This window comes from Pleuronectes platessa, chromosome 6, assembly GCF_947347685.1.
Source record: "Pleuronectes platessa chromosome 6, fPlePla1.1, whole genome shotgun sequence".
NCBI classification, from domain to species: Eukaryota; Metazoa; Chordata; class Actinopteri; order Pleuronectiformes; family Pleuronectidae; genus Pleuronectes; species Pleuronectes platessa.
The window spans coordinates 14,636,352-14,659,817 of record NC_070631.1 but is presented as its reverse complement, the minus strand read 5'-3'; the positions used below and the strand labels follow the sequence as shown (position 1 = coordinate 14,659,817).

General features: G+C 42.8%; 1 protein-coding gene across 4 annotated transcripts in view; it reads right to left on the bottom strand.

Annotated features, from left to right (window-relative positions):
• Positions 1-23,466, bottom strand: part of rerea (arginine-glutamic acid dipeptide (RE) repeats a) — a 123,241-nt gene that overhangs the window by 10,656 nt on the left and 89,119 nt on the right. For 2 of the 4 annotated variants that reach the window (XM_053424549.1, XM_053424550.1), the window contains exons 8-12: positions 19,481-19,529; positions 18,774-18,898; positions 16,794-16,893; positions 15,982-16,080; positions 8,717-8,797 (exon numbers count right to left, since the gene is read on the bottom strand). In XM_053424549.1, the coding sequence (XP_053280524.1) occupies positions 8,717-8,797; positions 15,982-16,080; positions 16,794-16,893; positions 18,774-18,898; positions 19,481-19,529 (454 nt within the window). Of the gene's footprint in view, positions 1-8,716; positions 8,798-9,568; positions 9,621-15,981; positions 16,081-16,793; positions 16,894-18,773; positions 18,899-19,480; positions 19,530-22,275; positions 22,665-23,466 lie in introns of those variants that run through there. The other 2 variants (XM_053424551.1, XM_053424552.1) reach the window with 2 other exon arrangements.

Sequence of the window (23,466 nt, the reverse complement as noted above, 5' to 3'; positions counted from 1 at the left end):
CTGTCCCGAGCCCCACAGCTTCTGCTAGGTTGTTTTTTTAGACCTCGAGACTTCTGTAAATGAGCACATGTGTAGTGGTGCGATGAGTCCACATGCAGGAGCTCAGCGTGGACAAATTAGTAGGACTATAAGTAAAGAAGCATAATTTCTAAAACTTGTTATGGTCAATGCTAGAACAGAGCCAAAAGCTCTATAATGCTGCGGTGTGTTTGTGCATCAATTTTAGGTGGTAACAGAACCTCTTAGTCATTTCTGAGCGTGCCTCCCTCTTCAGCCTGGCTGGCCAGTTGGGAAAGTAGGGGCGCAGGTGCTAACTGAGGGAAGGCAGGCATCCTGATGTGAAATCTAATTGAAATGTGCAGATCAAAAGTGTTGAGTGGTGCTGAGCGCTGGCTTTGCTCTGTGCTTAATGACTGTTCTCAGCAGTGCCTCTCGGCAGGCTTACAAATACACGGCCTCAACAACAGCTTGGCAGACACAGGGAAAGGTCACCCTGCCTCTCCATCACTTTACACTGTGTCAAGCACCACTACAATAGGCTGGAGCCAATGAAAACATTAACTTGGCTTTGGAAGGGGATATTAACAGGTGCAGCAATGAGCTGGTACAGCTCGAGGTAATTAGAAAGAGGAAAACAAAAGACCCAGCTCGAAAAAAATGTAAGTAAATATGTTAAGTATGTTGAGCTGAAAAGTAATTTCTGGTAAGAACATGAGAAAAACAAGGGTCCATTCATATATGAACACTGTAAAAAATAGTTTTGTTTGTTATACGATGATCAAGCATACTATTAAAACCAGCAGCCTAATATGTGTAGCCCCCCCCAATGTCACCAAATCAGCATGTATCTGACAACCCCCAGATGCTCAAAAGGATTTTGATATGGGGAATTATCATAGGATAATTCCCCATATCATGGAACTATTTTCATGTTCCTTCTCCTTCTTCCCATCATGTATCCTGGTGTCATCCGTCCACATGATGTAAAAATAAAAGAACGATTCATCAAAGCAGGATACTTGTTTTCCTTGGATGCCCATAGAAGAAACTTCCTGCAGTTGACAGATCAGCTCGAGTAGTCTGCACCTGAGCTGCCCCATACAGGAGTAAACTGCGATGCACCATGTGTTCTGACAGCTCTCTGTTATAACTGAATTTACTTTTTCAACAAGTTGTGCTCCGCTACCTCTTTTGTGGGATTGGACCACATGGGCCAGTCTTTGCTTCCCCACACATGCATCAATGAGTGTTAGGCACCCATGACCAGGTTGCGAGCTCCAGGTGGTCCTTCCTTGTACCACTTTTGGTCGGTTCCAACCACTGGATATAAGGAATAACCCACAAGACCTGCCATATTGGAGACGCTCTGATCGAGTCATCTAGCCATACCAATTTGGCCGGGGTCCAAGTCTCTCAGATCATTACACTCGTCCATTTATCCTGTTTCCAACAAGAGGTGAACTATCACGCTGCCAGCTCTTATTCCGCCTATTAATAGGTGCCATTGTAAAGAGATTATCATTGTCATTCACTGTCAGTGCATTTAATGTGGCTGAGCCGTGTGTATTCTGCTTTTAGAGTTCATGCGTGTAAATTTTCAATAGAGTTGTGTAAACAAAGGAAAGGCCGATGTGACACATCCCAGTCAAGGACATAAAATGTGGAGAGGAGTTCGATTCACTTGGTAGTAAAGTGCAGCTGTGGTAGAGAGAGGCTGTAAATTGGTGTCAAGGGGAGATTGACAGATTACCTCTGTGAGTCTGTCTGCATGTCAAATTTGGTTCCTCTGAATCGACATGCTGCAAGTCCATTCCCTCACGTTGACTATGTACTTTTATCTATCAAAGGCACCATTTGCCTGCAGCAACACCTAAACTTACATTACCTTCCATTTCTTCTCCCTGATTGTATGTTTAGTTTGTGCCGACCTTTGGAGGATTACAAGTCAAGTGGCCATTTCTTCATAAAAAGAAGACGAAGAATCTGTATCTGCAAACAGTTAACGTGGATCCAGTGAAGAAAATACATGGAACTACTTGTAACAGAAATCTACATTGGCCCTGGCCTCCGTGCCATAATTTCCCCCCAGTCCAGTAAATCACTGCAGAGCGGTACAGAGTGTGCTGCCGCTCTGCAGAACATGAGATAGTGACAACATAAGCTCAGTATTATAAGGCGTTTTTGACTGCTTCCATCTGCAGGAGCTTTCTGGTCGGTGGATTATCCGACAAGGAAAGGGCTTACCCTCCTATCACGACACTCAAAGCTTCCATTTCAGTTACTACCACTTTAAGTGGTTGTCTACAAACAAACATGTATGTGTGATATGGATGTTTAATTCAAAATTACATATGGCAATGCTTCCTTTGCAGTTTCATCTGTCATGAAGGCATTTTTTACTACTTTCTTGACTTATATTCAGAGAGACATTTTTTATTGATGTGCTCTTTAGTGTATTAGATCAGACAGAGAGATTGTAAGTATATTTAAGTATTTGTCCTTATTTAAGAGCAAGCAAAAATAAGCCTCTCAATAGGGTATTAATACAAAATAAAAAGCATATTCACATAAATTAAAATCTCAGTGAGTGCCAGTAGATTTAAAAACTAAAGTCATCAGGTGAAAAATGAAACTGGATCCTCTCTGGATACTACAATTTTATTTTAAAATTATCTCTGAAATGATCATATTTAGTTTTATATTCAGGCTTGTATTTTAAGCCATTGTATCTCCTTTTGTGAAGATTGAGACTTAATAAGGCAAACCATGAAACCCTGTGTAGACTACAGTATTATTGCGGGTGGGAGTGCAGGATCCTCTGCTGGGCTCGGTGGTCCTGTGTGCGCAGGCAGGGCTGAAGGCGAGGGCTAAACTCATGTATTTACGCCCTCATCCCCTCTCAGGCCCAGGCCTGAACAGATGGTTTCTGTTTTTCCTGGCAGATTTGTGACAGAGCCACAAAAGGCCCCTGCTTTGACATGAAGCCAAACGGTTAAGGCCGTTACTGGCAAGAGCAGGGGAGAGAGGAGAGAACAGGGGAGAGCTGAGGAGGGGGAGGGAGAGAGGGAGGGTTGAGGGTGGAGGACAGCAGAGAGGGAGAAATAAGAGCTAGCAGAGGATAACAATGGACAATCAACCTCCTATCCGACCACGAACCTTCCTAAAAACATCTCTTGACAAATAGAAATTTCAGCTAAAAACATAAGGGCGGTTTAGTCACAGCCGGGGAGCAGAGAGCAGAGGGAGCATGTGATTTCTGGGCTCTGGTGGCTGATAGTGAGTTGTGTAAACATCCATTAGTGCAGCATGAACCTGTACTCCTCCTGCTTCTTCCACAGTCTGCAGCCGGAGGAGGGAGGATTGCTTCCTGACTCATTTCAGTGAGGTGAAGGGGGAATGTGTTGCACTGAGCTATATCCAACTGGGGTTTAATTATGTATGTGCTCGACCCCTTGACTTGGTATTCTTCATTGCCTGTGACAGGTTGTATAGTGTATTGTTTCAGTGAGTGGTGCTTGACTTTTCTGTCTTTCTCATCCTGACTGTAACTGTAGGAGGGAACGTTGTAAATGTTTATGTGGTTAGGCGGGTCAGAAGCATACTTGTGATGCCTTCAGGGCCATTTAACAAATTGTGGAGTGAGAAGGGTCATGTTTATTTACCTTAAATCCTGTAAGAGTGCTCTTACTAAAGAATCTAAAATATCTAAAAGATGCAAATTATGTTTTAACACATCATGTAAAATACAGCAGGTTAGTTTGATGCAAAAAGCTAGTTTTGTAATTTATGAAGAAAATCCTAATTAACTAAAATATTGACTTCACATCAATCAAGTGTCTAGTTAAAAAGATAGATGAACACCCCTGCAACCTGAGTTACCATTAGAATACAAGGTCAAAAAATATATATTTTTGTATACATTTAAAGCTAAATAAAAGTGGTGCAATCTTTAAATTCAGCTTCATGAAATACATTCCCAATTTCTTTTTCTAAATTGTAGTTTCTAAATAAATCTGATGTAGATTTTTAGATTGTGTTATTACTTTTGCAGAAACTGATTTGTCGAGGGGGATTTGTCAAATTAAATCCAGAGGTTAAAAATTCAAGGAATCAGTTACATGCATGTAGTGGACTCAAAAATAGACCTGGCAACACAGTGACACCCTTAAGCCCAGCGGCAGACGATGGCAACTGAATAGTCAGAGTACCTTGGCTGGTGGGGCATGGTGAACGTGAAAGGAGGTTAAATAGACAGCGGAACCTTTCTGCTGTAGAACGACTGAATAAGCTCTGCTTTCACAGGTCAGGGATGCACATCCTGAAGAATCAGCACTTATGTTTTACCGCTGTAAGCGCTTTCGTCAGTGAAAGCAGATTGGATGGCAACAGTGCCTCTTTGCTGGAGGGTCGATCCAGTGCGTTCTGCTGATAAGCTAGTCCCCAAAAACCACAAGAAGAAGTCAACCAAACAACTCAATGGATGGAGCTCGGGCTCTCTGGGCTTCATCTACCGAGCTTAGAAAAAGAATTTCTCCTACACTGGTGCCATGCTAAATCGCCTGTGGTCTGCTAAAAGAACATCGATACACGCTGGATGGGCCTCCATCAGCCAACAGCGATTTTACTGCCTAAACACGTTATATAATTTACCAAAACACGGAAGCTGTTCTGTCACACAACAGACAGCTGTTGCCAACTGGACCAGGCCCCTGTAGCTGGTTTAATTAGTGTTTGAACCAAAGTATTTATAATTACACTCATCCCCAAGGTTCTGGCTGCTGAGCTCAGGACATGGCAATGAATTCAACTTGACGTTTGTACAGATTGTACTGGGGCAAACATCTGCTGTGAGGTTGTGTTGAGAACACTGTTCTCCTGTTGGCCATCCTGCAAATGACAGGGCCTGTGGGGAGGGGAGTGAGTGCTCAGTTTTCTCACAGAAAAAAGTTGCTTATAGAAGGAACATTAAGCACATCATCTTCTGGTTGATCTGAGCGCCGCTACAAACAAGGCGTCGTTTTAAATATCAGACATTTAGCTCAGGTCAATTAATGCTCTGAAAATTATAAAAAGCCTTTTAATAATAAAACAATACTACAATACAATGCATAAAAGGCTGCTATATCAAGAAAGGTATAACTAAGAATCTATTTACAAATAGTTCTTGCTACTCTGAGGACATGTCTCTATGCATCAATATAGTGTTTCATTCTATTTTCTTTTCATCTATTTACAAGTGCAAGCAGATGCTAAAATATTAAGAACCTTGTGTCTTTTCATTTTATGTCAAAATCTTTTCCAATAATTTAAGTCAATAATAAGTCAGCAGTAGTATTGTGCTATTATGTGTGCTTTAACATTTAAAAGTGGAAAATAAAAAACAGGATGTAGAAATTGAGCCTAAAGGGAAGAGTGAACTTACACATATTCTCTCTTAATATTTTGTTCTGTACTCGTTTAGTTTGACATTGCTTTGTTGAGGTTATTAGATTAGAGTTCCTCTGAGTTGTATTGTGAGGCATTTTTATGATCTCTAAATACATAATCAACTGTTATGAGAATATAAAGGAGATGAATTACTTTTATTTTCATGCAATTTATAATCTCCCTCATAGGACACAGTGACACAAGCTGTGCTGAATACGATCTAGTGATACATTTTACTTTAAAGAGGAACTATTTCCCTCACTGAAAATAGCCTTGTCCAGTTAACTTTCAGTTTTGATAATATCTTCCTAAATGCACATTAACAACTTTTAATTAAAAAGTTACCTTCCATAAATGAAATGGCCTGTGTTCCTTCCTGTGAGGAAATAAGACCAAACTAAAGCATTCTAATGTGATCTAAATTTCAGCCGTCATTTTCCCTGTTCAGCTGCACAGCAAACAGAGCTGATACAAATCACCTCAGCATACTGTAAAACCACATCTTTAAGAAAACCTCTCCAGTAAAAATATCAGGCGCTGAGTTATCTGTGATCTGCCACTTCAGCATATTTAGCTGTTAAAACACTGGGAGCAGTGAGCTTGTGTTCCATGACGTCCTCTCTGGAAAGGAGGAAATGGTGGCAGCAAAGCCAGTTGCAGACGGTCAGACGACACACCCACTTCCCCCTTCTGGGCCTTTATGTGACTTTATATAAAGCATTCCTGAGTGTTAGTCAGGCCTGGTGTGTTTACACAGCACTGGGTGCTTACCCTTGGCACTGGTTGCTCGAGCCCCGCTGGCGCTTCTGGGCCAGCGCAGCTAATGGAGGCTAGTGGGAGGAACAGAGATGGGCAGACACGTTGTACTGGACTTCTGGATATCAGCCCAATGGGTTTAAGCCCTGCACAATGGCTCAATAACAGTGGTCCGGCAAGGGACTCAGGGCAGGAACACCTGCATTTCCACAGCATGCTCCTTTTCCGATGGCCGAGCGGCGGAGCAACAGAAATATGCGTCTGTGACTGGGAATACTAGGAAAATCTCTGTCATTTCCCGAAACTAAAATATCTTGCGGTTTTGTTGTGCTCATATTTCAGAGAAAGGATTTAAGAATGAGCAGGTAGAAAATAAATTGAGCTTTCTCCGGGTATTGACAAGCACTGGCACAAATAAGCCTTAAAGCAAAAAAAAAGAAAAAAGAAAGAGTTCAATCATAAGCGAATTTTTTTCCCCGTGTAACAAGCCAGGCTTTTCAGTTTCTATATTGAGCTAACGCCTCATCTTACCTCTGCTCCCACAGTCTCTTTTACCCTCCCCATGCTCTTCCAGTCATTTTCTCCTCTTTTCACGTGTTTAAAGGGCAGTTTACTTTCCATTTGCGGGGGGAATTGTATCTTTCTCTGCTCTGTGGTGGTAGCAGGCTGAGATCCTAGAGGAGGTCTATTACCTCTCCTGCCAAGTAGTTCCTCCTCCAGGTTGAATTGCATTAATACCTGCTTTATAGCCAATCAACCGGACTAGTCATATATTTCATAACCAGTAAAAATAATTGAAGAAACCTCCGAGAGGAAACTGTATTCACACACTTTAATCTCTTATTCAAGAGGCTGAGATTGGTTTAGAGGAATAAAATATGTAGCACAAAGGCGGTGACACTGAAGAGCTCTGGAGTGAAAATATTGCATGATATGTTCGGGGTGTTTGAGAAACAGGGCTGACATATCCTCAGCTCACAGCAGACGAGGAAATGAAGCGGGTGAGAAGCATGACAAACACCTTTGATTTTCTTTTCATGTCTGTGTCGGCACTCTACCAGCAGGAGCAGCTTCACACAAACAGCCAGGTCGGCACTGCTTCACGAATAAAAATGCATATCTGATAATATTAACAAACCGCTAAGTCAAAGGTGTGGAGGACTTTAAAGCAACATATACATGCACAGCATGTTCCCTATATGTCAAGGTAAAAATCCTCTGAAGTGTCTATCCTGTGCAGAAATATGAGACTAAGATAGTAAAATACTGAATGTCAGCTTAAAGTAGAACAATGCAAAGTGTATGTGTTGGCTGTGATTTGTTTTAGTACATTCAATTTAATAAGGTTAATCATTGTTCGGCCTGGATTTGACCCATTTGTACCATGAAACAGGTCACACAGTTGATGATTAACACGGTGACGCATGCGCACAATCACGCTCGCACACAGAGGAGGGAAACTGACAAGAGGAACATCCCTCAGTTGGTGTACATATAATAACACAATTACAGGAGTTCCTCAAACACTGACAAGAAATTAAATCACTTTATCGGCCATAAATCAAAAGCTTTGCCGTGACTGACAAAGCTTAAAACGACAAAGAAAACAACTATAATGCAGCAACAACAACCAGAAATACTAATTGTGTTTTTAATAATGTTACAGCCACAATAATCTGTGTTTTAAAGGTAAACAACATAATTATTTTTCCAGCAAGATTCAAACAGCAAAACAAATCTGTAAGTAATAATATTACGTTCTTCATATTTATTGAAGCTGTTGAAGGATGCTCAGAGATGTTAGCAAAACATTCTGAATATATTATTTACTTTGACTCAAACTATGGGAATTTATATGATCAAAAATCATTGACTGGTACTTGTCTGAATTTATAGGTGCTGTGATTTCAGTTTTGCCACCTATCTCTTTGCTCCAACCTTAATTTGACACCATCAGATACTGATTACAATTTACTTTTCTGCGCCAGCCTCCATGTTTATTCTTAAACTGTTACCTGTTGTTTTTTTTAATTCTGAAAGAAGCAATTATGCTGCACTTCAGAATGAAAATGTCAAAACACCAAAAAACTAAATCTCAAGTGCTGCTATAACACTTGAGCATAAACAGGAGACAAAAACAGGCAGCTCTTCCGACTGGAGGTGTGCTGTAAACACGGTAGCTCTAATCACATCTGCACAACTTGTTTGCGAACAGAGGGTGCTAATTAATGTTCAGAGTGCCACTAGTTAAGTTCCAGTGGCTGCCTGCAAAGTGCATTTAGCCTTTTCTTTTTCCTCAGGTGTAGGGTGTTATATTTATTTTTTCCAGGCAGCCTGAAGAGAGAGAGCTGATAATCCAGCAGCACAGTCGTCTGCAGGGTGCACACACTTCTCATCAATAAGGCCTCTAGTTAAAACCCAGCTGTGCTCAAAATATCACACTGTAACTGTCGGATCGTACGGTTATTTATCACTCTTATTTTTATATCTGTCAGCACTATAAACCAAATGACACACACGCAATTCATCTTACCGTTTCTTTGTTGGGCAGCAGCTCTTTCCGGATTCTGAAGAAGTTTTTGCCAAACTGTCTCAATCCTTTAATGAAGCGCTTCTGCAATTTTTCACAGAGGAAAGAGAGAGAGAGAGAGAGAGAGAGAAAAAAAGACCAGTTAGTATCTGTGAAGTCAGCGAAACTGCTCCCCCTTGAAGTTACTGGGTAACAACGCCACAAAATAACATTGTTTTCTTTTCACTTGTCTGTGGTTGGAGAAGTTTTATTTGTATCTAGAAACCACTGTAGCTGTTTGAAGTCCGGAGCAGACATACTGCTATGTCAGAGCAAAAACCAGAGGAAATGACAAGTGAGGTGGGGAGAGAGGCTGAGATTACACTCGTCTTTTCATTTGGATACAAACAATAATAATACGGCCACATAAAATCTACTGTAAAAAGATAGACAGTAGAACAAGAATCCTCAAAGTTAAAACCTCAACCTGAGAGTGTAATAACAAGTTAATTACTTATCGAGTCTGGTGGAAACTTTCCACAGCTGCCTGCTTATTTTGGACATTTTAAAAGCAAGGCAAACATGTCAAAATGGAAAACTGACAAATCTTTCCCGACTAGAGGTAAAAGTAAATGAACAACACGATGAACGAAATCGCAACTTCGTAACAGCGGATTAAATCTGACATGAAAACGGAATCCGAGTGCGCCACATCACCGCGACGAGCACGAAAACAACACCGAAATGAAATGAATACCAAAAAACTGTACCACCTAAATAGATTTCTCCTCCTTTAAGAGCCACAGGCTGCGAGCCACAAAAAAGCGGAGGCTGGAAACATTGATAACCAGCGAAGCAGACGACCAGCGGATTTACTTTCTGGTTCCAGAGGCGAGCCCCGTCCCTCAGCGGTCCAAGCCGACCGTGGCCACCAAGTTACTCCAGCGAAAAAGCAGCGGAAAGTCCACGGGGAGCGCGGCGCGATCCTCTACGCCTGGAACACGGTCAAATCAGGGGCAAATCCACAATGTCTCCGACGGTGCATTGCTTTTTCTTATCCGTATGTTTTTTACAAGCAAGAAATAGCTTGTCACTCTCTGCTCTTCCACTACAAAGGGGAAGGCTTTACATGTGATCTTTCTGCAAGAGAGCCTCTGGTTCTCAGAGGGCTGGAAAACCCGGAGTGGAGTCCTGGGCGCCATGTTGGTGTTCGGCACACGGTTCATTTCCGCCGGCCCTCGATCCTGCAGCGCTGCGTGAGCGGGCTTCATGTCTCTGTCCCCACACAGGGACAGACCTGAAGTCACTGCTTATTATTAACACAACGCCGAAGCAGTCTGTGTCTGTTTCCCCTACGAGGACATGACAGCGGTCCTTTAAGTGCGTTCAGAGCTGGAGGTGAGCCTGCACACAGAGCGCTACGAGCTGCCAGCCTGAGAGTGGAGGCAGCCGGAGACAGATTGTGTAGAACAGAGACAAGTGAGAAGGAAAACCAGATCTGGAGTCTGCGTCTGTCAGGCTTTTATTTGACATGCCGTTATGTACAGCACATTACGTAACCGCAGATTGTTTACATGCCCAGCTTTGTTGGGGAAAAAAGGTTAAATTTACTGAACTGACACAGCCAGCTGCAAAACACACATCTTACTGGGGAGAACAATTATAGGCGAGACGGAAGAGGTCCATCCCAGTAACAGGAGTGAAAGATCTGTTTCTCAATTCGTGCAAACAAACTCAATCTATTCATGTTTGAGAGTTTTAGTGTTTGACTGAAAGGATCAAATTATACATATATGGTCTAATTTAGACCAGGCTTGATAATCACATATGGCAGGGCCAAGTCAAAAGCTGAATAAAAAGCTTTTTTTCTTTCTTCTTATTTTTAGTGTCATGACACAGCAGCTAATTTGCATTAATCAGACTGAAGGTATAGCAGTTGATTAACCAGTAGATGGAGCCGTCTCCACCACAGGCGCTCCCTCACACTCGTGGGGTTCAGAGCAGTTATCCAATAGACTGTCAGACTTCCCCAAACAACAGGTGGACTGTCAGTGCAAAGATTCAGACCATCAACATTACGATGGTTGTTTGACAGGCCAGGACAAAACTAAGCAAACAGCAGAGTGAAATATTTGCTTCAAAAAATGTTAGTGTAGGCACAAATATTTATCTGAGGTTGAGACCTGCTTTGACAACAATCAATTAGACCTGCCCGTGGAGCCTTGGTGTCATAATTAGGTTTCCAAACTACACTTTTCACTCCGTCAGTCAGTCCAGGTCCACAGTGGAGCCGTGTGCATGCTCCCCCTCTTCGCTCGCCCTCTCCTATCCCCCTCCTCCCCTCCCCTCTGTTTTCTTTCTCTTGCTGGCTCCCTCCTCCCTTCTCTACATGTCGGCTCCAGTTTAAGGCTCCATTTCAGCTGCCTGGGCTCACTGCTCTCCAGCCCAGCTAATAAATCATCCGCCAATCTGCTCCCTGAATCGCTCTGCCCCTGCTCCAGCCCTCCGTTGCCAGGCAACTCAGCGACGGAGGAGGGGCCGAGAGAGCCAGGAGCTCTACCAAATGGCCATCCGCTGTGCAGAAACAACAGGCTCCTCTCTCAGAGTTGAGAGCCGGCGCTTTTCACCCGCCCTAAGTTTCCCCTCGCTGCCGAACAGTGCACTATTGTGAGGCTGGAGTGGAGACGTATAAAGGGAGGTGGAGAATGGGGAAAAAAAATGATTCAATAGACCTTTGTTGTGTGTGCGCACTTCCTGCTTGAGAGCCGATTGTTGGGAGTTGTAAAACTGGTTAAGATAATGCAGACATATGCACAAAGATGGTATCACGAGGACAAACAGAGCGCCGGCTCACGCATGGAACATAATTCTGCTAAATGTCAGTCCATGACAACACAGACACAAGACCGTCCAACAGCAAACAAAGCCCCTTTCACTCAATATGGAGTCGTCGTACTTGACTCGTTCTTTAAAGCTGACCTTTCCGAGTCTGCCGTGTATAAACCCAGAGGCCCGAGGACAAATGTTCAGATAGCCAAAACTAAAGTGAAAAAACACGGCTGCGTCTGTTATGAAATATCCGATTGTGATAAGTTTGGCCACCGCGCACAAAAAGGAAATCACAACACGCTTAAAGAAAAGAGGGGGAGACAGATGCTAGACTGGCCACATCCTCTATGCACTGACATCATAGCTGTAGCTCCATATATATTTAAATATAAAAACATTATGCAGATTTTTAAGTAGAAAGATGTTCCTACATTACAAACTCCTTTAAAATGTTTAAAAGTCAGAATTTTTTTTCTGTGGTAATAACTACTTTAGTTTAGCAGACCAAAAGTAATTTAATATTAAACCAAATATAAACATGAGGGTATTCTGACAACCTCTGGCAAAGCAGAGTCCCATCATCTGCTTCCTTCGCTTTGTATGGACACAAAAGGTAACAGGAAATTCCAGCGCACGCCCATCCTGCCTGCTATTTAGTTACTACACAACCATAAAAAGCTCTGCTGGCAAACGACTATCACGGTAATAAAATGCACTGTTGACACAAAAACTTCAGAGCAGCAAACAGAGCTCCCTCTGCAGACAACAACCTCTTCAATCAAGCATCTCATTAAACCTCTAAATAAATCGACAGCCAGCAGCAGAGGATGCGGGGCGACATGCTTCGTTTCATCTGCCTGTCGTGTTTTTGCTCGGGCAGTGTAGCTCGGGTTTGTAGGCTTGTGTTCTACCACTGGGGGGCCGCTGCACTCTCTCCTATACCCCATCGTCCTCCCTCCCCTCCCATCAAAGTGCTGTCGTCGGCTCGCTCCAGTCATCCATCAGCTGAAGACGCAGCCAGAGATAAGCCATGGCACAGTGCAGCTGGCTGAGGAATAGACCTCCCGCTCCCCAGCAGTCATAGATCTGCCTCTCTGTCTCCGACATGGTGACACACAGCACGACTGCTGCTGATGATTGTTTATATGGCACCTCCTGTTGGCCGATGCATTATTAGCAGCACTTATCTACAGTCAGGAATGACAGCAGCTTCGAGCAGAGACAATTTCATTATATCAAGTTTGCCAGTGCAAACATTTTTTTAAGACCTTCACCGAGGCTAAAGGAAGAGTGAGTGCAAGAGAATCAGTGTCATGATGTCATTTGTTTTATTATGGAAAATACTAATATGTGATGAATCTACATAAACTTTGTTTGATTTAAATCTAATTATTTTTGCATTCATAATAGAATATGAAACCGAAAGATAAATAACTGAGTAAACCTACTGTACTTGCACAAAATTCAATTGCCTGTGTTTTTTTTTGAAGGGCTGACTTATAATCTGCTAAGAATTGATCATCATTCTTCTACCTCTATAGCGTCTGAGACACAATTTAATTTTATTATGTGAAATACCTCCAGGCATTTAAATAAAAAACTTCCATTCTTGTTAAGAAAGCATCATCAAAGAGCAGATATAGGATTAAGTCACCCAACCTTTGAATTTAGGAACAAGCTGTAACAGGATATATCTGAAGTTGTTCCCACTTTTGATAGCCATGTCAGCTAATTGTGGTTTCGTGCTTTGTAAGTTTATTTTTGCCGTCAAGACTATTTCAAAAAGGATAGGAGGAGAATTCAGTGCAGGCAGTAAGCATTGATTTGGCTTCGGATGAAACACACACAAAGTGGTGTAGGGAGACAGCTTCTCCCAGTTAGGACTGTTCCCTGTCTGTTGATCTGAAATGGATCCAAACACCAGTAATAACAGAACACATTCTCTTTTCTTGGCATTTAAATCAAACACTTCTCAACCGTGACTACACAACAGCTACAAGAAGCTTCGGCTGCACTGACAATGTTCCCGGTGAAACATTATTCTTTGGTGTAATCTACAGTCATCACCTTACTGATGAATGCAACTCTGAGTGGTGCTCAGATCAACGTGATGGATTTTCAATTTCTGAAAGTTGTTCTAATGATCTCGCAGTGAAACAGTGTTAGGAGGTTGCCTGTCACAAATCGTTCTGCAGTGAAATAAATATATGTCTCTCAGAGGAAAATAAAAATAAAGCAACTGCTCTGCAACGCCGGCAGTTGGTCTGCGGCTGTAATGACACGGCTCACAAATGATCATTGTGACCGTCTTATCTGTCTGTGTGTGTTTATGTGTGTTTGTTGGGGTGGGGAAGGGGGGGGGGGGGGGGGCGGGGCAAGAGAAGTCAAAGGGGGTAGGGAAGGTTGACAAGTGACCCTGTAGACAGGCTGATTTCAGTGTCATTTCAGTGGCCCCCGCTGTCACTTTTATTCAGATCTCTAAAAAGAAAGTAAGGGAGGGCTGGGGAAAAAAAGAGCAGGCAGGAATAATGAAGCTAGTCCTGCAGGGCACGAGATGGAGAGGGAGGCCGAGTGAGGGATGATAAATAAATGAAGAGCAGCAGTGCTGGTTTCTGTGAATGTGTCAAGGTTGGTTGCTACATTTACAGCCATCCCTCAAGGCTGCAGAACTGAGAATGCACAAGCTGCGATCAAATCACTGGGAGCTGCGTCCTTTTCTGGCCGGAGACAAGATGCTGCAGACACTGTGGGGCAGGTGGAGCACAGACGGTCCCCTGCCTGCCTCCACTCATAGACACAAACACACAGCTGGCACAGAACATGTCAAACACCGTGTGCAGAAGTGCCTGACAGCTCCTGTGTGAATGAAGTAATCTTGATGCAGGCTACAAAATTAAAGGGACAGAAGATAAAGAGCTGCGCAAAAATTACAATATTATTGTATGTTGTCTTTTTGTAGACATGTACACATTCTGCAGTAGAAATTTGAGGCTAGCACATTTTTATTATGATGTAATATAACAGTAGAGCGCGAGTTAAATTAAATTGATGATTTATGAATGCAATATATATATGTAATTTTGCTAAACTGTGTTACAGAGCTAGACCGACAAATAAGCCATGCCAATATATCATCCAATATTAGCTCAACACAAATGTCTCAGTATTAATGTATATGCAAGACAAAAATGTCAAAGTAGGTTTACAGGAAGTTTAGAAACAGTGTTTACATTGTCGTAGTTTGTGCAAAAGAGATAAATGAGATATTGCTTTGAATATATTGTGGCATCATGAGCTGATTTCAGTCATACTGTTTCCCCCCTAGCCTGCATAATTGACTTGAATTATAATTCAAGATCATATCAGGATCACAACACTGTGGTGCAAATTGTGAATGTAAGAAAGTGACCACTTTATTGTCTGAAACAAGTTATTTACAGATTCTATTGTCAAGCCCCTGCTTTGTTGCTTTGACACATGCTCTGTGGTAAACCTGCTGTGGTGGAATGTGGTAATAAAGCTTCTCATCAACAAGCCTGTCCCTGCTGCTCTGATCTCACAGCAGTTTAGCCCGGCGCCAGCAAGAATGCATAAATAAAAGGCAAACTCATAACTCGTCCACAAAGGGAAGGCTGACTTAATTTGTTGTGATTCGCTGTGGTGCTGCCGTGAGCTCTGGCTTTATTCAAATGTGCCCATCATGTTCAATTACAAGATAAATACACCCATTCACTTCCACTGGATCAGACCTGCTGGATTCGAAAAGCTTGAGACAAGACCGCCCAGCCCCAGCATTACAAAACAATATCAAAGTGGAAAAAAGGATGATTCACCCGGGAGGAGGAAAAACCAACCAAAGCATTTTCAGCGGTGGGGCCTTGTGTTTTTCTTAGATCGACCATCAGATCAGTCAGCAGTGTTATCTTTAAAGGGAGTGGGTATACAAATGTGTAGCGCAGGGTGTCATAAGGCATCAAGGCCAAAGCCGCAGCTCTCAGTGGTTTTGACACGATTTTATCCGCCACTTTCATTCCACTGCAACCCTCCCCGTTTGATCAGGCAGAGGGGCTGCCATTTTCTGATTCCAGGCCTTCAACAGCTGTGGTGAAATTCACATCTAAATTCAAATGGAGGCTAACATTACCAGCCCTCAATCTTTTCCCCTTTCCAGAATTCCACGCTAAAGATTTATTCTGTGGCTCGTAAACAGGATGCAGCTGCTCTTCAGCCTTGGAGGAGCTGGAAACTGACGAGTTTTCACTGACGTCTCATGTGGCTCAGCCAAGAGCTCTGTTTAACTCTCTCTCAACAGCTCCCTCTAAAGACACAAGCCCAGCACTGACAGACAGCAGATATCAGTGCAAGAAAAACCAAGATAACTACAGAAAGAACTGACAGTACATCGTTTAAATTAATAGCATTATTTAGGCAATATAATTTTGAAAAAACTGTTCTCTTACCACTTCATCATCAGACCAGCACTTCTCTATCAGTTTGGGTACTGGCTTCTTCACCAAGCGCTGGAGAGCCTTGCCTGCATCATAGCTGCTCTCATGAAGCTGTGGACAATCAAAATATCATCAGCACACCATTCCGATAATAAAAAATTATGGACATATAAAAACATCTTCACAGTCACGCTTGAGGGACATGTAGAGCCAGACTGACACGCGCTGATGTGTAAAACAAGCAGATTTGACTTTTACAAGAAATATCAGCGACTGTTCGAGCATCAGAGGAAATGCTGTGCAAAGATGTTAAGAACCAGCATGGAAATAAAGAGCACAGCTACAAAGGCAATAGCTGTGCAGCTTTAAAGCCTGTGTCACATTCAATTGGGTGAAACAGGCAGCGCCGGAGCTTTTCCTCTGAGAATAAACAAGCATTGCTCATCGGAATTGCAAATAGAGAGGAAGGTCGAGAGACAATGACCTGCCCGCCATGTTAATTTGACTGTTTATAGAGTCGGAATATAAATGCCCTGTTTATGATGATTCTAATCTCTTTTTTGAGCTTGATTCCTCAGCATTCATTGCCAATGTGATGGACAAATCTCTCAATAAGCCTAATGTATTGAAAGCTTCTGCCACTGGGTTTACCACAGGGGGCTACTCTGCTGGCTCAGGGGCATTTTCATAGCCAGGCACTGCACATCTGCATCTTAGCAAAGCTTAGAGTAAAATACCTGAAGCTTGGTGAGACTGAAAATGGATTTGTGTTACTGCTGCTCACATTTGATTCCTAGGGATAGACTAGCAGCATGGCTACTCACAGTGTTAAGTGCGTTTAATGTAGTGTCATCTCGAGAGGCTGCTAGACACCCGTCTTCTGTCGAGCCTCCGTCACACATCCCTGCAAAGGCAGCCATGCTCCTGTGAACACAAGGCAGATGAAATCAACATTAAAAAAGGCCAACGGTATCTTGATTCAGTGTAAGGCTGTGCAATATAACCACAATCTATACAGTTCATTTCGCATTTCACACATAAGAATCATGGTATAGCACATTCTCTATAAACTCGATGAATAAATACTTTATAGAAAATGACCCTATAGTAGAGCTGATTTCTTATTGCAGTAGATTTCTGCTTGGCATCATGGTTCCTTGGGGCGAACATTAACACCGACTCACAAAACAACTTCTTCTCGACTGTAAAAATTGGGGCAAAGTCTTTGCAAAGGCAGTTATTATCTACTTCCACCTTCATGTGTGTTCCGAGGGAAAAAGCCTCTGGCACTCGTTCGCACTCTATCGTAGATTCTCTCAACAGTTTGGCCTTCAAGCGTAGGTGGTAAAAGAAGTTAGTGGTGTTGTGGGGACTGATCTGTGGCATGTTCTTTCTCACCCCATGTTTGTTTGTGTTGCCACAATAAATATTACTTGCCTTAAATTGAACCATGTGGAAAAACGCAAAGAGTCATCCAAATGATGAAAAATATTACGGAGGAGTGTTTTACGACATCATTACTTGAAATGTTAAGATGTTTTTCCATCGTCCTACAGCACAGTTCTACCACAGAGCTGTAAGATATCACTTCACTCACTTTAATATACTTGTAAGAGCATTCTCTTTTGAATCATGTTTCTCAGGATCAGTAGAACAGCAACAAGCAGTTCTCACCTGCTGCATGTGAGAATGCATGGACAGAATGCATGGATACTCAAATATCTTCTTAAATCAATAACAAAAGTTTCTAGAAAATGGCACAAAATTCTCACTATAAACGACAACACAGGTTTTAAGGAATGCAAGTTAAGCGTATAACCTTGCTGGCTTGGATATGAGTGGAGCAGAGGAGCTACATTAGTTTAACAGTTGATTATTCAGAAAATGAATAGGCAAGTATTTGATAACTGACTTAACTGCTTTTGTAAGGCTTACAGTATATCGGAGTTAATAATTTTGGGGGAATGGACCCTCCAGCAGACAAAAAAATACAACTGACTACCAATATTTGATAGTGGCTGCCTTAGAATGGAGGGAGGAGCGGAGAATTTAAGACAGGGGCTGATGCAGCCTGTTCTAAACAACATCAGCTGAGCTTTTTTTGGCTTGAAATCACCTCTCTTCTTATCACACCCTGGAATCTGCTGCACACTTGTTCCAACAGGAAGTTGTACTTCCAACATATCATAAGGCTTTCACATTAAGTGTTATGTGTGTGTTATAATCCACAAGAACACAGCAATGTATAAGTCAGTTTAACACTGGTAAGCATGAAAACAAATATGAAAACAGGCTGCAGCAGAATTTATTTAACACCGTCTGTCACAGCAACAGGTTGTGATTAATTATATCGAATCCCCCCCAAAACCGACATCACACTGAAACCTGTTAACACATAAGTTTCACTGCAACATCTCCAGGAGCATTGATTGATGATTTAATTTCATGAAGCCACATAAATAGTAAAGAAATACTAAAATATAAATACAAATACTGCTCCAAGAGATCTAAGAAGTTTGGTTTGATGAATCATGGGTACAAAACTTGGCTGATGGTGGTGGTTGTATCGATTTAACCATATATGAGAATGCTAGTTATTACTCTCACTGATGAGACTTTGATCTCTTAATTTTCTTCAAGGGCTGAATTCACACACTACTCAGATAACAGTGCACTGACAGATGGATGAATAAAGACGTAAACCCGAAACTCTCCCTGCTATCTTTAACCGAACCGGTGATAGCTTCCTTCCATGTTAGACCTTTCCCTGTCTGATATGAATTTCTATGTTCCTCCGGTCTCACCTTGCGGCTCTGAGGTACATGAGAAGGTCACAGTCATTGACCCCTGGCATCCAGACCAGCTCCTCATTCTCAGTGACAGCCTGGCCACCAGGGGAGGGGAAAGGCTGTAGCTCCGGAAGCTTAGCCTAATTAGGACGGGAGAAACGAAGAGAAGAACATATGGTGTCACACTACAAATAGCATGTGAGCTTGAAGAAAATGTCAGCTTTCACCCAGATGTCATCAACTTCTCACTGTGGCTGAGTGTTGTCAGTGGGGAATGGGGACAAGTTACAGTAACAGTGATCAAATTTCTTAACACAACACACAAACATAACTTAACACTTCACTCTGATGACTGACTGAAAAGAAACCTTAGTCCAAACATGGGTGAACATTATCATGCAAAAAAATTTACGACATGTAAATTGCCACATGTTGAGGAAACTTAATTACAACAGTGGTTACAAAAAAAAGGGTGTCATCTTTCAAAATGGCATTACTAAATGAATAAATTGCCGTTGCATACATTTACGGATAAAACATTTTGTATGCATTGCACTTTAAATATGTATCTGTGTTGTTGAAACAGCAAAAAAATACCTTTGTATTATGAGAAAATATGTTATTGTGGAGGTTGTACTGTTGTTGAAGTGCGGGAAAAAAAGTTTCCGTCAAGTTGACTCATGTCAGCTGCTGAGTGACTCATGTGTCGCACAGTGACTTACTTGGTGACTGGGTCCCACTCGGATTTCTCCTTGCGTGCTGTTTAGCCGCCTGGGAATAGACAAAGAGATCAGATTGAAACACAATATTTACATACTGCTTTTCACAGGGTCACAGACTGCACAGTGCCTGTTGAATCAGCTCAACAACAGCCAACAACAGCTATCAACTAACTACAAAGTCACTTCTGGGGACGAAGAAAAGTGAAATTTACAACAAACTAACAAATCATGATATGGAGATTCAGAGGAAGCAACGGCTATACTCTCTACTGTGGAAATCTCTGTCGTACAGCAACATGTGAGCATAATACATAGAAGATTTCAGGAGAATATTCCTGAGCCATTGCTTGAGCACAGCGAGCTGAGCAGGGCACATTTGCAGCCCTGATATTGCGGATACAGCAATAAAACAGAATCCCCTTAAAGGAGGAGGAGGAGGAGGTGCGGGAGGAGCAGGAGGGAGCTGGTTGTGGATGTGCAAGGCGAGAGCCTCTGAAACGGCTGCTGGTGCAAATGTTGGTAGCCATAGCAACTGCAATTTAATAATAGTGTCCCGAATCTCCAGCTGCAGTGGATTAAAGAAAATGACAAGATGTTCCTTTTGAAAAGCCTTCGCCTCCGTTACCTAGGTAACAGCGCCAATTTTCATAGAGCCGAGCGCGGGGCGGCCCAGAACCTGTCAGTGTGATTTGCACCCGGAGAAGCTCGCACTCCATCATGCAGACCTGGCGGAAACCTAAGAGGCCACAGTCCTCTGGTTCTTTACAGCCCTCCAACCACAAAGCTCTGAGATGGCTACATATTTGACTGCAATCCCCCCCCCTTCCCCTCTTTCTCAACAGTCCTCCTCCTCCACCGACGCTCAGACAGGGGAGAGTGATTAGGGGGGTGATCCATATCGTTATGAACTATGGCTGACAGAAGCACTGGCACAGACAACATCGGCACAGGCCAAAGAAACAGAGTCTCAGCTGCAGTGACTGACCCCGGGGCCTGCCAGCAGAGTCTGCTGCTCCAGAACATGTTGAAATACTTTGTTTGATTTTATTACAAACATTCTCAGCAGATAAGACAAACTAAATGTACAGCAATCTGAATCTGGCAGTCGATGAGAAGCCGGGGCAATAAACCCTGCAGATAAAAATCCAATATGTAAGTTTCCCTGCGTCATCAGCTCTTCAGACTAAAATTTAAAGGTTCTGTAAGGATTTCCTAACATTTCAGTCCTTATTTAACCCACGTTTCTTGTCCCATTATTTGGACGAATCTCTTGAAACTGGTTTTACAAGTGAGTTGTGTGGAAATAACGTTTAAACCACCTTCATTGGATTTATTAGAGCTGAATGAAGGTTGAAACTAAGAAAATACTTTATTCAGCTTTTTAGTAACTGAGAATGTCTATACTATATATACGTGTGTGTGTGTGTGTGTGTGTGTGTTTTGAATGCCTGCATGTAGTCTCCTATTACAGAAAAGGTTCATGTATTTATAATACTTAGTGAGCCTGTTCCCACTGAGAGAAAGTTCTACAAATGTGTTCCTGACAGTATGCAGTTGGCCGGGTCCTCGGTGTGTTTGGCAGGAGGCTGTAAGGATGACAAATGAGAACCTGTGCACCAGAATAAGAACAGCGTGTCTGAGACAGCCGTGTTTTATTCAGGCAAATCCTGAAAGCAGACGTTCAGACGGTAGACTGAGAGGAGGCAGAATACAGATGTACCATGGCAAGAGGCCCTCAGGAGTTCCCATAGACTGCAGGCATATTTGAAAGGAAACAACACACTGAAAACATACAGAACTATGTGCGAATCAGGCTATTGTGAATAATAGACACAACTAACAAAACACCTATCTTGACTATTTTGAGTAGTAGTGTTATAAGTAGTATTATTAGTATTTTTCGAGATTATATTGTAAAAACAAACAAAAGATTGTATTTCAATATGCAGAGTATTAATATAGATTACAGAGACATAATGTAATCATTATCTCTGTTGTTACAAGTGTCAGTTGTTATACTGTGCCAAGTAATAATGTTTATTTTTCCTCAAATAAGCTCCTCAAAGCCTCACACAATTAACAATGTGAAACATGCCAATTACACACACACACACACACACACACATAACAACAGCGTGACAGTCTGGTAAACTTTGTGTGTGAGAGAGTGTGTGTATGCAATCAAGGATAACCACACCCCCTACATCAATTTCAACCAATCACAGAGCGAGTCCGTGGCACACTGACATAATTGCAGCGCAGCGAAAACAGACCCAACTTTGTGGTATTTAAGAACCACAACAAGCGGCGTGCGCACCGCCACAGCTGGTGGCAGAGCCGGCAGAGCTTTGTGCTGCAGCTCCGGCAGCATGCGCCATGTCCTCCCGACTGTAAACACGAGCTGCAAAATGGAGCCAGGTGGGCAGCCTCTCCGGGACTCACCGCCGTCTCATACCACGCTGGCTGCACGTTAAACAACACTGCACGGGAACACGGTGCGTGCACCGGGGCTGTGAGGGCAGCGTCTTGATAAAGGAGCGATGCGACAGGGTGTATGGCGGCTCACAACGCTTAACGGTATGCTATCTGCGGTGACAGCCCCGACACAACGTGCACGCTCGCCCCACACAAACACAATCGGTTCACAACAATGACAGCGGCGCAGACAGTTCGCACACAACGCACACTCGTGTCAGACAGCGAGGACCGAGGGCTGGCGACAAGAAGACGAGCCCAGACGCACGCAGCGATTAATAATGGCAGAAGAAAGCAGGAGAATATGATGGCACACCTACCTCCTGGGACTGAACAGATCGTCCATTTCTGACATCGAGCCCTACGGTTGGCTGCTGACACTGTGTGTGTAACAAAGCTCGTTGGCTTTAACTCCCCTCTCCCACCTATTTCTAGGTGCTCAAAATGGAGAAGCACGCATTCGCTCCAGAGAGGTATTCACTGAGCTTGTGCTGTGACCTCAGCCTGCACGTACAGCGACGCGAGCTCCGAGAGCTGCTCCACAGACACTACTGAGCATGTGCTGCGACCTCTCACACACACGCACACACACACAGGGAGGGAGGGAGGCAGACAGACAGACACGCATGCAGGATACGGAATTCATATCTTCTCGTATGTCTGCGCCATAATAAACAAGAGTGAAATTGCAAGGCTGCAGACACCCCGCACTGAATACCAAGCGATCAGAGGAGGGAGGGAGCGGAAGACTGAGTGTGTGCAGGGCCCCTGAAGGAGGGGGTTCCCAACTGGCAACCCTCAGCACCAATAACAAGGACATCTGTCACTGAAACACGTGAACCTCTCCTAACACAACCAGGGTGGTAAATAACTACTTTTCTGTGAACACAGAAATTAATCCAGTAACTCGTCATGTATACTTGCCTCACAAGTTTGTCCAAATAAATTATTCATTTTTTTAGATTAGGATCAATGAGGAGGGGCCAACAAAAGGCAAGTTATACATTTCATGCAAAGTTTAAATGTTTGCATATTTAAATACAGCTGTGAATGAACAAAAATGTTACAGCTATTCAACCCCAACATAATCCCACTAAAGTTTGTCCCATCTGTTACAAAACAGGAATTAGCCAGGTCAACAGAGTAAGTGGAATAAATGGGATTTATATCTATATATATATATTTTCCAGTCTTATCAACCATTCAGAGCACTTTGTCCAAGACTCATTCATAAAGCCAGAGGTCCAGCCAGAGACCTGGTTAGTGGACAACCCTCTATACCTCCTGAGCCACAGCTGCCCAAGTCCATCACACTTACTGCGAAGGCTATTCAACCATTTAATAATGCTGCCAAGCTGACCAGGTGAAACAAAGATTGTTCACAAAAAGTACATCAGCATGAAAGTCAATGTCAAATTCAAAATATTATGGAAATACATGAAAGAACACAAACAATCAAGCTAAAATATAATAGTCACTGAACTTATCATGTAACTAATGTTACATGTTAC